The following is a 15,796-nucleotide window of genomic DNA, read 5'->3' as shown; positions in this document are numbered from 1 at the left end:
CATACATACATTTGTTAAATGTGATAAGTTCTTAAATATTTTGTTTATATCTTTTCACTGTCAACGCGTCACTTTTCAAATGTTGCTGCAAATTGCATCAACCAAAGTTCAGAAGAGAAAGAAAAGGAGTAAAAGAGATGGATGTACAGAAGAGTAAACGTAAAAAATTGCATACACTTTAGGAAAGATATACACGTTTTGAACGTCATTTAGCGAAAATAATTTTATTAATTTTTTCAGGGCGATATTTGTCGAGCTGTTTGAGACATCTGAATTTATTCGTCGACTTTTTTAAAAATTTCTTTTGTTTAAACAATTTTAATTTTATACTTTGAAAGAGTATCCAAATAGTGGTTCAATGGGCAGCAAACTTTAGCGTCTCTCACTATTACTCTCTTTTAGCATTTTTATCAGACGGCGGCATTTTTGTTCACCCTCGCTCAGTTTTTTTCCCCGATATACAAGCATATGTATGTACTACGTGTACGTGTACATACTCGCACGCACACATTAGTTAAAATTATTTAATAAAAACTAAAACTCGCGCGATCTCATTTTCAGTCTCGTCGGGTGTCTCGCAAAAGCAACAGGTATAAAACCGCAAATCGACGAGTTCAGCAAACGGTGAATGGTGAATGGAAAACGGAATATTGTGTTTGCGCAGTGATAAAACCAACAACAACACATGTTCGGTGATAAACAAAAACACAAAAGTCGACGCCAAATAACACTTGAACTTTAAAAGCAAAAACAATTCAATAGCAACACCATATTCACATTAAAATATCAAACTCTTCGTCGTCTCGCCCAAAGATTTTTACGAACCATGGCACCAGCAAAGTCCATCAATGGCAATGGGTAAGTCGTTTTTCAACTTTTTCTTAGAGACATTTTTGAGAATTTCCTTCCTTTTTTTGTTTCTCTGTCGCCACAATTGTGAAAATTGCATAATATTCGATTGCAATTCTTTGGGGCTAGACATCTGGTGCAACACCTGATAAAAACCCGAACCATATGATTTGGTTGGCTTTCACTTTTCCGCTAGCCGCCAATAGAGCGTTTTCTAGTGCTTTGGCTAGAGAAGAGAGTAATCTATATATATACATACATAGACGATATATACATATACACGTGCTGATATCTACTAATTTTAGTCTCTTTGTGTTTTATTTTAAGCATTCTGTTTTTGTTTTCCTCTTTGTTGGTTGAGGCAAAAGAGTTTTTAAGTTACTCATTATCACGGTCAGCCGGCCACATGTGATGACCTTTTGTTTAAACTGTTTAGTTTTTATACTCTTACAAGAAAGAGTATCCGTTGAAATTTTAGCTTCCCGTTCAGATAACGTACATGTAATCATGTAATTATGACAGTCTGTCTATGCATAATACGCCTTTTCACAGGAATATCCGTAACCGACATGGGTCAAATAACATAAACATTATACTTAGCACTCTTTTAACTATCGGTTTTTTTGTCTTATCTCAATGAAAATGGACTATGGAGTATTGTAAAACGGTATTGAGTATTATTCTTTTACTTTGGGGGTTAACTTAGTAAACGTGAAAAGATAGGGAGGTCCAAGGAAATCTCAAATTACAGATATACACAGATATATGTAAATGTCTTACTTGACCCTTTATTTGGGTTTTAGAATGGCATTTTGTTAGTTTTTATTATATTTTTCTACAGTTTAGAAACATGTAAATTTCCAATTCGATTTCTAAAAACCTATTTAAAAAGTAGGTTAAAGTAATACGTCTTAAATACTGTTCCTCTTGTGGAATATACATATATGTATGTACAAATGTACATACACTTTCAGTCGTGATAAATTGCAGTCAATTCTGGCCAAAAACTAAAAAGTATAAACGTTAACAAAAATTGTTATGCAGTTTGAGCACGTGTAAGAGTCCGAGTTGTAAACGAATCGACCTTGGAATTGTCACCGTACTTTGCATTTCTTACCCTCTAAATGCACATTTTCAAAGTTTAGGGTATGTTCAGTTAGGAATACGTATAATACAAAATAATGCATATATATATCGGACGCAGGATCTTAGTCTACTCGTTTAGCAAAGCCATGATTAATTATCCGAATGAATAACAAAATGTATATATTTAGTATGGCATATTATTCACCGTAAAGAAAAGTCGATGCCTGATAAGGCAAGATTTTAGTTTCATGCTAATTTTGGTTGTTGTTACATAGAAAATAAATAGCCTTCTGTTTCGCAAAGTAAAAAAGCAAAGGTTTTTTCCAGTAAATGTAATCATTATAAGCTTTATTAAAAAAAGTTACAAAATAATATTAATTATTATTTTTTTATTCGTTTTTCCCTTCGTCTGGGAAAATGGGACTGACCCTTTTGCCAGAAAATAAAAATACAATTTATTTCGGATATATGTACATACATATATGTATGTATGTATGTATAGTTTATAATAAACATATTCCTAAAATGAAAAGCAGGAGTTCATTGTTTAATTAATTCAAATAATTTCTGCAAATACTGAAATTTGTTTTCTTTTAATTAGGAAATTATATTGACATTTTTATATCAACTGGTTTAGGATAACAGTCTGCCGCCACGGAGACTAGCTGGATTGAAATGAGTCTCTGTTGTAAAAACAGTCGGATATTCATGCTGATAATTGAGAAATTGATAAAATAAACAATAACAATTCAATTGGATATGCTCATTTTGGCATTTTCACTGAAAAGTGGTAAAGAACATTTTATTTACGATTAATTTTAATATTTTAACATTGTGTCTTAAACTTTTCTTTTTGATTATTCTGGCCAAAAGGCATTGTTTAAATTAACTATTTCTGCAAAGGCTCTACGAAAACCAACAATAAATCAATATGTTCTAAATGTGCAACTGCAACGTATTTAAGAACAATTTATTATAAATATTTCAATTTATATCGGTTAATTTTGCCGAATTTAAGCTATGAGTTAATTAACCAGTTTGTAATAATCGGATAAGAAACAAAAAAAATGATACTGTCCAATGATCCTGTAGCCTACACTTCTTTATAAGAAACTTGAGATCATATTCAACAAAGACCAACAATAAATATTTATCTCCAAATCGATATTACAAACAATATAAAATGGAATTTAGTTTTACAAAAAACATTTACCTTTAAAACCAAAGCTAAAGAGTTCTTATCACAAAGTGATATCATAAGCGTAATTAGAATTACACTCCTTTAAAATTATCAATCCCACAAAGCTGTTATCAAAACTGTTGAAAGGAAATCGTCCTGAGCATTTGTCCGTTTTAAGAATATAATAAAAGATCTTAGTCCTTTCTGAGAAGAGTTGATCAAAGCCAGAATTAACTTTCCACACTTACACTGGTGATGAAGGCGCTTGATTAGAGACAACTCATTGTAAATTTTCATTAGGTCACATCAGCACCAGATTTATTGATCAATCAATTTCACATCAAATTGTTTAATTTTCTCATATGCTATATAGTTTTTATTCATTTAGACAAATTTTATTTGTGAAACAATTAACCGACCTTTCAGTAATTTTGCCGTCTAAATTTAAGCGAGTTGCTTTCATTATCTGGGTTAGAATAGGTTTTTTAGCTGGTGTCCTTGCCTTGCCCATCTCCTTGAGCCGACGTTGAACAGTTCGAGCCGAAATTTCAAATTGCACTTCAGAAGCAATTTGTCCAGCATTTTTGAAACGATCTTGGAGGCTCGTTCGCTTAATAACACGGTTCTCCCGTTCAGTTGTGCAATTTTTTCTCCCAGATCCTTTCTTCCTTTCCAATTTGTCCGTCTCGCGATATTTTTTTAAAAAGCGTCGAATTGAACTTTCATTGAAATTAGTTTTAAGCGCTATTTCACGATTGGACACATTTTGTTTAGCCAATGCAATAATTTTTGCTTTTTCAACAAGAGTCATCTGTTTTCCATTAACCATGATTTTGAACGTTCACAGAGTTGCACCTCCGCAAAATAAAACGGAAGAAAACAACCGCGGGATCTCCCAAAAACTAAAATTAAGCGAGTAGAACAACATTTGGGGGAACCCCAAACTGGAGAAGGCAAAAGTTGTATGAACCTTAAACTGCGGCTTTTCTTTTATTTTGTTGCTGGGTGTATAACACTTACATCGAGAGCCACCAATGCCTCTGCCACGGCAGCTACAACGCAATTTCGGATCTCTTGGTTTGCAACGAGCATTAGGGGCAGAATGTGTTTTAAACAAAACTCCACCAGCTCGTTCTTTGGTTGTTTTAACCTATTCTCGCAATCAACAAAAAAATTATGTCCAAAAAGGGCGCACACTACAGCTGGTTAGCGATGGCCTGCCAGCTGAACGGTTAATCGATATGATGCACTATCGCAGCATGTTAACCGTTTAACAGGTGGCTGTTAAGTGCTAAGGTCTAAGTCGAAGTGCCAAGGTTAGAGTTCGTTTTTTGTAGCATAAGTTCAGGCTGAGTCGGACTTATACACAACTTATACAGTAAACAGTAGGTGACAAAAATATAAGAATTGCGAAATGAAAATAGTTTTTCTTGGTTCTTCTCGAGAATTTTAACTCTAGAATTAATGATTTTAATTAATGTAAATAAGTACAAATTAAATGCTTAATTTCATACAATTAAGAAATTTAAATTATTTAATTTATTAAATGATTTTGCAATTATTAATTATACTTATTTGCATTCTTTATAGCAGTATTTCTTCGTATTTAAAAATTAAAATGCTGACTCGTAAATGTTGATCTTTATGACTTTTTTGTTTATTGAGTTATGGCCTCTGTACGGAACTATGTGGTTAGATTATTAATCTTAACCTAAGATCAATAGCAGAGTTTTTGATTAGAAAGTTAAAAACATTTTTATTTCCAATAAAATGTATTTATTTCCTTTCAATCTTCGGTACGATTAAAGTTAGCCACGCCCTCTGACTTGATTTGGAATCAGCAGCTGTTGATCGTCACGACAACTGATCAACTTATATTGATTTCCCTGAAAGCTATACCTTTTACTACATTTGCAGGTTCGTGTAACTTTGCTGCGTCCAATTGGTTTCAGATCAACTAAACTTGTCTATTTCTACCAATCAGTGTTGTCGTTTCAGCCTTTTTCCGTACAAGTCCTTGCATTTATATTTATACATATATGTATATTACTTTTTAGTTCTGGGCTGACATATTTACCAGATTAATACATTGTTGTCCTTTCCGCGGTTTGTCGGTTTTTTGCTTCCGCCGTAAGCGGCAACACTGCTCCCAATATTCTTATCATCTCTCTATCTGTCTAAAAATAACAAAATCTAGTTTCATTTCGCATTTGACAGAGACTGGCATGCGTCTAGTCAAATATATTCTTCAATCTGTTCATTTTTACCCACGTGCAGGATCCATTCGATTAAGAAAAAGTTGGCTAAACAGAACTTACACCTCATCTAAAGCAAGGTAAATGAGTTTGGTCAAATAAAAGACATTTTTAAGTGAATGAAATGGACAAAAATTAATTAATTTCTGTGCTAAATCACAAGTGGGAGTTTAATTTATTTTCAGGCTTACCTGATAAATATTATATATTTATACTAGAGAATGAGCCGAGTACGTGGACTATATTGAATCCATTGAGTACTTTTTCTATCTTATCTGAATTCAATTTCCGACTATCGCTAAGCCTAATACTAGCTGAAGTATTTATTTTGCTTACTCAGAAACAAAAAACACCATAGTAACATTAAAATTCTAAATTGCCCATTGCAAATGTTACTACAAATCAAATGGAAACGGGAATAATTCGCATCGGAGTATACGGCAATTTGGCAAATTTAAGATATCATAGATTTGACAGCTGAAGCAATTTTCACTGTCTAAACGTGCCTGATTCTCGAAAAGGGAACTTTTTTATTCGACTTGCTCTTACGTAAATCTCATTGTCAGTTTAATTTGTATCCCGAATACTTCAGGTGAGGCAGTTCAACAATTACCTTCAAGCGATCAACATCATCGGCGGGTACTCTAACTAAACCGACGCGATTTGATTAGAAGAACACAGTTTTTCCTTGCTGGAACAAGTGTAATCAGCTGCTGAGCGAGATAATGGGGGAGCGAATATAATAAACAATAATGAAAATATTATAAAAAGCAAAAACAGCAAACAAAATCGCAAAAACAATTCTCACTTGATGCAAACTCACAAAATTCCAATCTAAACAAAAACTGAAAGCACAATTTTAATTTAATAATTAGCATAAAGCTCATGCAAGAGGAGAAAGAAAACCGCAAACAGAACAAAACTGCAATTAAATTATTATTTTCCATTGGTATCAACAATTTCTTGTGGTTTCGGATTCTTTTTTTTTTTTTTACTAGTAACTAATTTATTATTAAGAATTCAACCTGTCAAGATGCTAGGATTTGAACCGGGCTTAAACTGGGTGACGTCATAGGATATAATTTAATTGAACACTCGTCTCTAAAGTAAGAGAAATTAAAAAATAATATTCCTAATTAATAACAGACTTTTGGAATCCGGCCAGACTACTTTGCTTTTAAACATGTTTATCGTTGAGTTTTTGTTTTTTTACGGGGAGGGGGAGTTTAATGACATTAATTTCAATTCTCCGCTTTATCATCAATGCAAATAAACCGAATTTTTGAATTCTCTAACTTACTCGGAATAGACAAATTCTACTTGAAAACGGGTGAGCTACTCTCAAATGGTCCTTTGCTACCAAAGACTTGCTACAGGGTATACCATGGTCTTTATACCAATCACTTGCCACCAAAACTTTTCAACTTAATTGGTTATCTAATGGAGTGGCTACTTATCAGCCATGAACTTGTAAGAGACTTATGACTAACAAGCAACTTGTTGAACTTGATGAATTGTTTTTGAACTCAAAGAAATCACCGAATCCAGGGCGTAAAATCTTAAAGATTGCCTTGCTCTCAATAATTTATAAAAAACAGTGCAAAGGGATTATCTAATTGAAGAGCAAACTGCTTAAACTTAAAGAGTAAATCAATGTCAAAGATTGTCATATCGAAACCTTTAGATTCTATAATGCATAATTGCCCATAAAACAGTCGAATAATCTTATCAGCCCAACTGTCAATGACTAAAAACAAAAAAAAAAAGCAATAAATAATAATACGTACTTACAGAAGGCCCATTGAAAAGGTTCTCGCGAAATATTGACTGGGGATAACAATCATCGAAAAATACAATTGACAAACAATTCAAAAATATTCATTTTGCGACTTAATTTCGATACATTCAATACATTTTCCCAGAGGAACTACAATATACATACATATGTATGTTCGTAACTGGTGATCCAATTAAACCAAATTGTATAGCCAAAATTGATTTCATGTTTAATCTTCCATTCAAAACCCGAAGATTTAGGTCATATTTCCATAGCAAGGGATCAATTCGGCTACTTTTTTAAGATTTTGTAGTAATTTGAGGTGTTTTCAAACAGAAAGCAATTGTCATTGCTGTGCGAAGAATATTTCTTATAAAAGTATTCAAAAATTTTGGGAATTCTTGGTCTATATTGCAAAAAAGGAAATCTCCAGAAATATCAGCATTTGCAAAAAAGAGATTAGGAATTAGTTGGTTATCTTTTAGGCATACATTTGTAGACAATCTTAGGCTTGAAATGGCTTAAACGAGTGCTCCAAAATTTCTCCTTAACCTCTTTCCCCCTTTCTTTCGAGAATACCTTCTTGATGTAATGTAGATCAGCCGAATAAACCTAATATTTGGCATAAACTCTTCCCACCTCGATTTTAGTTAGTAGTACAATTTGATACATTAAAGACATTATCTTGAAGCATCCAGACATCTTTTTTTTTTGAGACCTGGGTAAATAATTATATTTTGTTTCAAATTGGAAAAATGATTCATTCTAAGAACTTTAAAGAAAGGACAATTGATTAACTTTGTGCTTTATCAAAGTGTAGTAATATTAAGTGACTTCAAATTAAATTACTTTGCAAATTAAGTAGGCTAAAAAACAAAGGTGTTACGTTTTTTGAACCCGATAATGATATTATTATCCTACCAAAAGGATCGCATGTTTTCAGTTCTAAATATGACTGAAATCTTAATGACAGTAGATGAAGATTATGTGTGTCATGTCGATCGAATGCAAGTCAACAACCTTAAAAGGTCTTTGCATTTCAATGATTAGAGAATATAAACAAAACAGAAACAAAAAGGCATTAGTTTCGACCTCAAGCCATGGCTACTAAAATGGCATACTGTGCGTATGTATTCTTTCGTCAAACTGTTGAAAAAGGAACAAAAAATAAACAAAAAATAAAACAACCCAATTAAATTAAAAGCCAGTATTATTAACCAGATATGCTAATTATATTTTAGCTGTTTCGCATCTTTTTGTTTTTAGTCCATTCCATTTGGAGTTTATCTTCTAATTTCTTTTCAAACAATTATAAATACAAAATCCATGATGCCACTTGTCAGAAATTAGACAATTAAATAATTATGTTAAATGTGGTCCTTGAAGTTGACTTTTCTTGCCTTGCCAAAAGTTTTTGAAATACACATGGCAATGCAACAGATTGAAACATGTTTGAGAAACGAGTTTTCATTCGGATTCTAGACACTTTGTCGAAAAAAGAGAAAAAACAAAAAAGTATATAACGTTAGAAGTTTGTGCAGCTCATGAAAAGAAATATAATCAAATAGAGTAGGTATATAATCTACTGACAGACTTCATGAGCCGATTTCACAAAAAGTCGGAGGCGAGTTATTTGTACCGATCTTTAATCGATATCCTCCTAAAGATACTAATCTAGTTAACATTTCATTTTGCTTTCTTATCGCTACCAGATTTAGTCATCCATATTATCCCATGGCTCCCACTGAATTTTTGATGATTTCTTAATAAATTTAGCCGGAACGGAATTGTCTGTATTTATCTTTTGGTGTTTTTTTTTTTTTTTTTTTTTTTCCTCACTCCCTTGTCATTATGCGGAATCGGAAGCCCTCAAGCAAAAACATAATGAAACAATAACTGAAATTCAATTACCAATGCCCAACACGTACATACATACATGCACACAAATATTATTAATAATAACAACAACCACAGCAGCCAACTGGCTTTGTCTAGTTGAACTATGTATGTATTTGTCATCAGAGTCAGAGACCGACATTTAACAATTTTTAATGAATCGTCCATTACACCCGTTCAAATATTTAAACAGTCGTGCGAGCTTAACAATAATAGTAATAATAAAAATAATAATATCAACAACAAAAACCATAAAAACAAAGCCCATTCAAATTGTTGTTTCCCCTTCCCCCAAAAAAAAAACAAAAAAGCATCTTGCATTGAGTCTACTCTAAAGCCGAACTCCACCATATCAAGAGATCGAGTCTGACTTTGATTTTGAGGAATTCCTTTAACAGAATGTTGACTTTTTAGTTGTTGGTATTTTCCTGCCATTTATGTATGTTTCGATCAACTGATCAAATGTCGCCGAGCACCTAGTCGGTAGAATGAAATTACAGAAATCACTCAGCTCCAATTAAATCGATCTGTTGTCGTCATCATCGGACTAAAGACAATGAAGTTCTCGCGTTTAATTCTTTATCTGTTTGGGTTTATCTCTCTCACAAGTTGAATTGCAAATTGCACAACTGTTCCGATTGTGTTTTTAGATGATGTTTTTTGTTTTCTAACTTGGGTTACTTATATCATCACGATCCCCTTAAGCCAGCCAGCAACGACAATTCATCACTGGCTAACTATAATTCATGTATTTGTCACTAGCTAGAAGTAGTCGCCACAAACATTAGTTAAGATACATACTAAAACGCTATAAATCATTGGGCGGCGTGTCGCTGACTTTTAATTTCCATTTCCCGGTCAATGGAGCGTTATTCTCTCCTCTCCACTCCTATCCTCGTCTCTTCAATTCTTTTTTTTGTCACATTTAAAACGTAGTTGGGAATAAATATAGATGTATGAATATGATGAGTGTATTGTATTTTAAGCTTTGCAGAACTTTGATCTTGATGTTATTATTATTGGTCGCATCATCGCACAAAAAAAAGAAAAGAAACGTAATCCTTATTCAAGCAAATCATTTCAATTAAGACTCATGAGAGGTTCCCCCATTCAAAAATTTGAAATAAACCAAGACGCAATTTCGGTCAACTAACTAACTAACTCAGACTCGGACTAGACACGTGGCAGAAACTATAAAGTATGTTTTAAATTTGAAACTAATTCGCCTTGCTTTATCTAGTAAATGACTTATTTGCGGATTTTAATAGTGTGTTTGTGTTTGTAGACATATATCTCATTCTCTGGAATCGGTTAATGCAAATCAGTCTGAACCAGTTGCATTTTTTCAGATTACTGGGAAAGACTCTATGAATAAAGGTTACAATTAGTTTTAATCTATTTATGGCTTTAGGAAATTTACCCAATTCTTATCGTAAGTAGAGCACGGTTGTTTACTTCACTTTTATGGCATCTTGTCAATTTAATTGCTTTAAATTTGCATTATTTTAAGTAGGCCTAAAACTGTCCAAATTACTTTCTTACATATACACAGACAAAAAACAATACATACTGCTGCGGCCCCTCTTGAAGGTCATCATTACCTTGATGGATTCATTTTATCAATTAATTACTAAACTAATTAAGCACTATGTGGAAAGTAAATGCGGGCTCCATATTGCATTTGAATAACTCTTTTCAAATTATTCCCATAAATGTATCTGTCCATCAGACGAGTCATTAGCAAACAAAAATAAATAATTATTATAACCTATTTATCTCTAAAATACACCCCTTTTTCCATTTGCTATCTATTGCACTTATTTACATATGAAAATGTTTGAGTTTCATCAAATTGCACATTTAAATGCAGATACACTGGAAAGCAATCCGAAACTGAAATCCCACAGTAGCTATAAAAAGAAATTCCATATGCAAAGGCAAGGGGTATCCGACTTTGGGAAACCCCTGTATCGAGAAATCGAAATCACATTATAACCTAGAGTTACGAATTGTGTAGAACCAGTTTATACCTCTCATTGAGACTTGATTATTGATTGTCCTTTTGTGAAATATTTCATTAAATTCGCTTGAGATTGTAGTTAAGAAGCGTCCTTGGCAGAAAGGACAGCTAATGGGAGCTACATTAATATCCCCTTTACAATATCAGAAATACAGGGTATCCAAAATGCATTCGCCAAGTTCACGAGACTAGAAACTGTTAGATTGAAACACAACTACGTCTACATTTACGGTTATTCGGTTCGGGTCAGTTCTGAAAATGAAAAACGATTGTATAAATAGAACGAAACGCGCCCCCCAAAAGCACGACTCGATTCTATCGAGAGACGCCCCCACCCGTCACCTCATCGTCACCTTATCACCTCTGGGCTTCGGCTAGCGAACCTCACCTCACCTCACCTCGCCGATCTTGGTTGAGTCGTCGTCGTCGTCGTGGACGTCGACGGGGACGGCATTCAATTAGATTATAAAACTGAGCAAGATCGAAAACAGTCAGAAGTATTCTTGCGCTGACTGCCGCTGGTCGTGTTTGCGGATCAAGTTTGTTAGGGACATATATGTAGGATATTGATTTATCTCCTCCTATATGCCAGCTGGGAAACTTTTTTTTTTTGTTACTTCGTTTATCGTTGGGAATAATTGCTGCTTTCAACACACAAAACAAAAAACTAAACTCAATTAACTTGTTGTGACTTATTTCGTACTTATAGCTATAAAAATAAAATTAAAGTTAGACAAAACCAGAAACAAAGTTCCTAGAAAAGAGAAAACAATCGAATCTGTGTTGTTATGTTTAAAATGAAATTAATTTTCGGGCTCCTGTCGAGCCTCCTGATCGTTCTGAATGTGTGTCAGGCAAGGTCACCAGATGCCTTGAATCGAAATGCCATTGCCAAGGATGTGGAGCAATTCAATTTCGAAAGCTGGTAAGTTTGTTTGGCCGTTTTTTCTTTTTTTTTTTTGTAATTTGTTCCTGTTCCATCTCGAATCTCAGCAAGTAATTAAAATAAAATTATTTCATGCTTGAATGCCTTCCCTTCTGAGTTATTTTTCGTGTTGTTGCTGGTTTTTTTTTTTCTGTCTTGAGAACACTTTTCGCATCGTGAACGCGACGCCTAAGTGACGGACGCAAAGTATTGTATTTAGATCTAACTACTAACTACCAACTATCTATGTACAAATCTAAGCGATACATACACGTTTTACGTAGACACAGGTGTGTGTTCACTTAAGCAGCACCACATTGTGAGGCAGAGAGTGTTTTTTTTTTATGGCCATTCAATTTGTTGTTGATTTGCACTAATTAATGACGTCAGATAAATTACTTTTGGATTAATTTATTGGGCATATCAACATCCATTGACGCTATCCACTCTTGACATGGGAAGCCGTTTTCACACTTTTTTGAGTACGATTCAGTATTGAAAATATTGAACCGGGGGAGTCAGACAAAGCCCAGATGAAAACCTTGCGAATCCAAACTGATTCGTTCGTTTATTCCTTCAAATCAGTTTTTTTCCCAAAATAATTAAAAATCATTTCTTCCTTGTTCCTTTCAGTCAAATCTATTGCTATGGCAATCTACTACACACCATTCAGATGGCAAAACTATACGATGATTCAAAGACATTTGTGGATATGAAACTCATTCAGTCGCCAGCCAAGACTCTGGAAGATTTTGATGCATTGATGGCAGCTAAAAATAATACACCCAGTAAAGAGGATCTTCAGACATTTGTGAATGTAAGGAACTTACAATTAGTCTTATATTTAGTTATGAGTATTGAGGGCAATTGGTTTTTGTAGACTTACTTTGGTGAGAAGGGAACCGAATTGGAATTGTATACGCCCACCGACTGGAAGGAGCATCCGGCATTCGTTGATCTGATCACCGATCCAGATCTAAAGCAATGGGGCATTGATCTGAATAACATTTGGAAGGAATTGGGTCGGAAGATGAAGGATGATGTGAAAAACAATCCGGACTACTACTCCATCATATACGTGCCTAATCCCGTAATCATCCCAGGCGGTCGCTTCATTGAGTTCTATTACTGGGATTCGTATTGGATTATTCGAGGATTGCTCTACAGCGAGATGTATGATACGGCGCGTGGCATGATTGAAAACTTCTTGTCCATTGTGCAGAGAATCGGTTTCATTCCAAATGGCGGCCGAGTTTACTATTGGGGACGCTCTCAGATGCCCTTGCTGACGGCGATGGTTAAGTCATATGTGGATTTCACAAACGACGATCTGTTTGCCATCAATGCCCTGGAGACCCTGGAGCATGAGTTTGAATATTTCATCAATAACCACACAGTCCAGGCCAAGGGCCACGATCTGTACGTATATAGTGACTTCTCAACCGGTCCCAGGCCAGAGTCCTACAGCGAGGATGTAGAGACTGCGCGTTCATTTGAAACTGAAGAGGCCAAAGAAGCATTCTACAGTGAGATTAAATCGGGAGCTGAATCAGGAATGGATTTCAGTTCGCGTTGGTTCATCAATGAGAATGGAACAAATGTGGGCAATCTCTCTACTATTAAGACCCGTTCCATTGTGGCCGTTGACCTGAACGCTTTGCTTCATTGGAATGCCAAAATAATTGCAGAGTTTCACTCAAAAGCCGGTAACACCGATAAGGTGATAGAATACGAGACGAAGGCTCAAAAAATCATGGAGGTATGTACATACACCGTCTGTGCTAGATAACATTGTTTTCCATTGTCCAAATGTTGGTTTTTTTTTTTTAGGGTATCCAAGCAGTTCTTTGGAACGAGGAGGCTGGATGCTGGCTGGACTATGATTTAATCAATGAGAAGCCTCGTGATTATTTTGTACCCACAAATTTATCGCCCCTCTGGATGAAAGCCTACAACATTTCCGACACTGAAAAAATCTCAGCCTCCGTTCTGAAGTACATTGACCGCAACAATCTCGACCAGTTCCCTGGAGGTGTGCCAAACACACTGTACAACACTGGTGAGCAGTGGGACATGCCCAATGTTTGGGCTCCCATGCAATACATTCTAGTCGAAGGCCTCAACAATTTGGGCACAACGGCGGCCAAGGAGTTGTCCAAAAAGTGGGCACATCGTTGGGTCCTGTCCAACTTCAAGGCCTACAGCGATAGCTTCAACATGTATGAAAAGGTAAGACAACGAATCATCGTCTGGATTACAATTTCTACAGATCTATTGTTGTTGCCCTTCCAGTACAATGCCGAGGAGTATGGCGGCCATGGTGGAGGCGGTGAATATGGCGTACAAACTGGTTTTGGCTGGTCCAATGGAGTCATCATTGAATGGCTGACCAAGCATGGACGCGAAATTAATCAAAGCACAGATGGTGGAAACGGCGGTGGAGGTGGCGGAGCAGGTGAAAAGCGACAATAGAATCTCCTAGACAGGCCACATTCAATGCCAAATACAAAAACAAAAACCATACAACAAAACAAATCCGATATCAAATTCATCAATTTGTGTATCATTCTCTCAAGCAAATCCAAATCGAATCTGGGAGGCTCAAAGCCAAACCTCAAAGCTCACCTTCTTATACTTAGTACCAAACACTCATCGATTTGCTCATCATCATCATCATCTTCGTCATAAATATATAGGATAAGCTCTTACTATCCTGTCCTGCTGCTTCTGCTAACCTGCTTCTATCTATCTCTGAATCGCGTTCAAGAACAACAACAAAAAAAAAAAAACTAATGCAACCAACAAGCACCTAGAAAACACGCACAAATAGGAACTATACTAGAGGAGATCGACAACCATCCACAACCACCATCAACCATCATCTTAGCTATCTTATCTTTCTTCGCTTACCATTTCTCGTTCGTCATCGTTTGTTGTGTCCTGTTCAAGTCAAATAACGCTAAGCGGAAAGAATACGGAAGACGTAAGTGTTTCCCCATCATTGGTTTCAATTTTGTTATATTTTGTGAATGCTCCAATGACATGTCCAAGGATAAACGGTTCTCATATGACTGACTCAGATCCATAATTGTTTACCCTATCGCTATATCGAGCACAATATTTATGTATATTTCACTTTGCTTTCTTTGTTTGCTCCGTAAAGGAATGAAAATGATTATTAAAATGCACTTTGCTTTCGATCAAAGAATTATAATCTAATCGATGATTTGACTTGCTCTAATCAAATTCTTATTTTGTTCAATTTATACAGCAAGCACTCGTCTGATCAGCCTGTTGGGAGTGGCATCTGTTGCACTTGTTGCCATTTTAGTCGGACGTGTTGTGTGGTGAGAAGTGAGTAGTCAAATAAGATAGGCCCACTTTATCAAAGCAACTTAATTGAATTTAATTTCTCTTGTCATTACAGCTAATGTGATTCCCCCTCACCTACAGTTACCTAACCCAACACAGTGTGTGCGATGTTGATTTAGTTGTTTATTTTTCTTTCTTAAACTAATTGTCTTGTTGTGTACTTCAGAGATTGCAGTATTAGAGTTTTCCATTTAAAAGTTGATTTATGTATTTTTTAGTTGTCCGGGCATGCCCGCATTGTTATTATTTATAATGAGTATCCTCGCAAACCCCGATGAAGACATATGTTTATGCAAAATTGCCAAATTGTTTGAATAGTTTGAATTGAATAAAAAATCCAATGCATTTTATATGTGATTGTGGCATGTTAATTTAAGAATTACCACCAACACTTGATGATGGAATCCTCTATGTCATTCTTTTTCAGGCGGATGTG

General features: G+C 35.1%; 1 protein-coding gene and 1 long non-coding RNA gene across 4 annotated transcripts; one reads left to right on the top strand and one right to left on the bottom strand.

Annotated features, from left to right (window-relative positions):
* Nucleotides 1–561: 561 nt before the first annotated feature.
* Treh (Trehalase) lies at nucleotides 562–15,710 on the top strand. 3 transcript variants are annotated; one of them, XM_068288199.1, is made up of 7 exons: nucleotides 562–858; nucleotides 12,622–12,805; nucleotides 12,869–13,747; nucleotides 13,819–14,217; nucleotides 14,281–14,443; nucleotides 15,260–15,342; nucleotides 15,416–15,710. In XM_068288199.1, the coding sequence occupies exons 1-6, from the start codon at nucleotides 827–829 to the stop codon at nucleotides 15,337–15,339; spliced, it is 1,737 nt and encodes a 578-aa protein (XP_068144300.1). In that variant the 5' UTR covers nucleotides 562–826; the 3' UTR covers nucleotides 15,340–15,342; nucleotides 15,416–15,710. The 3 variants fall into 3 exon arrangements, 2 of the variants coding, with proteins under 2 accessions (XP_068144300.1, XP_068144298.1); XM_068288197.1 differs by lacking the exon at nucleotides 562–858 and adding an exon at nucleotides 11,748–11,988; XR_011032202.1 differs by lacking the exon at nucleotides 562–858 and adding an exon at nucleotides 11,755–11,988 and having other exon boundaries at nucleotides 14,281–14,971.
* On the bottom strand, nucleotides 3,406–4,306 carry LOC137575490 (uncharacterized). Its single transcript, XR_011032172.1, has 2 exons — nucleotides 4,136–4,306; nucleotides 3,406–4,059 (listed from the first exon to the last, which is right to left on the bottom strand). It is a non-coding gene; the product is annotated as an uncharacterized lncRNA (long non-coding RNA).
* Nucleotides 15,711–15,796: the final 86 nt, after the last annotated feature.

The sequence above is a fragment of the Drosophila tropicalis genome, unplaced genomic scaffold, assembly GCF_018151085.1.
Source record: "Drosophila tropicalis isolate 14030-0801.00 unplaced genomic scaffold, ASM1815108v1 contig_573, whole genome shotgun sequence".
Classification (NCBI taxonomy): domain Eukaryota; kingdom Metazoa; phylum Arthropoda; class Insecta; order Diptera; family Drosophilidae; genus Drosophila; species Drosophila tropicalis.
The sequence above is the reverse complement of the archived record's forward strand: the minus strand, read 5'-3'. Positions and strand labels throughout refer to the sequence as shown.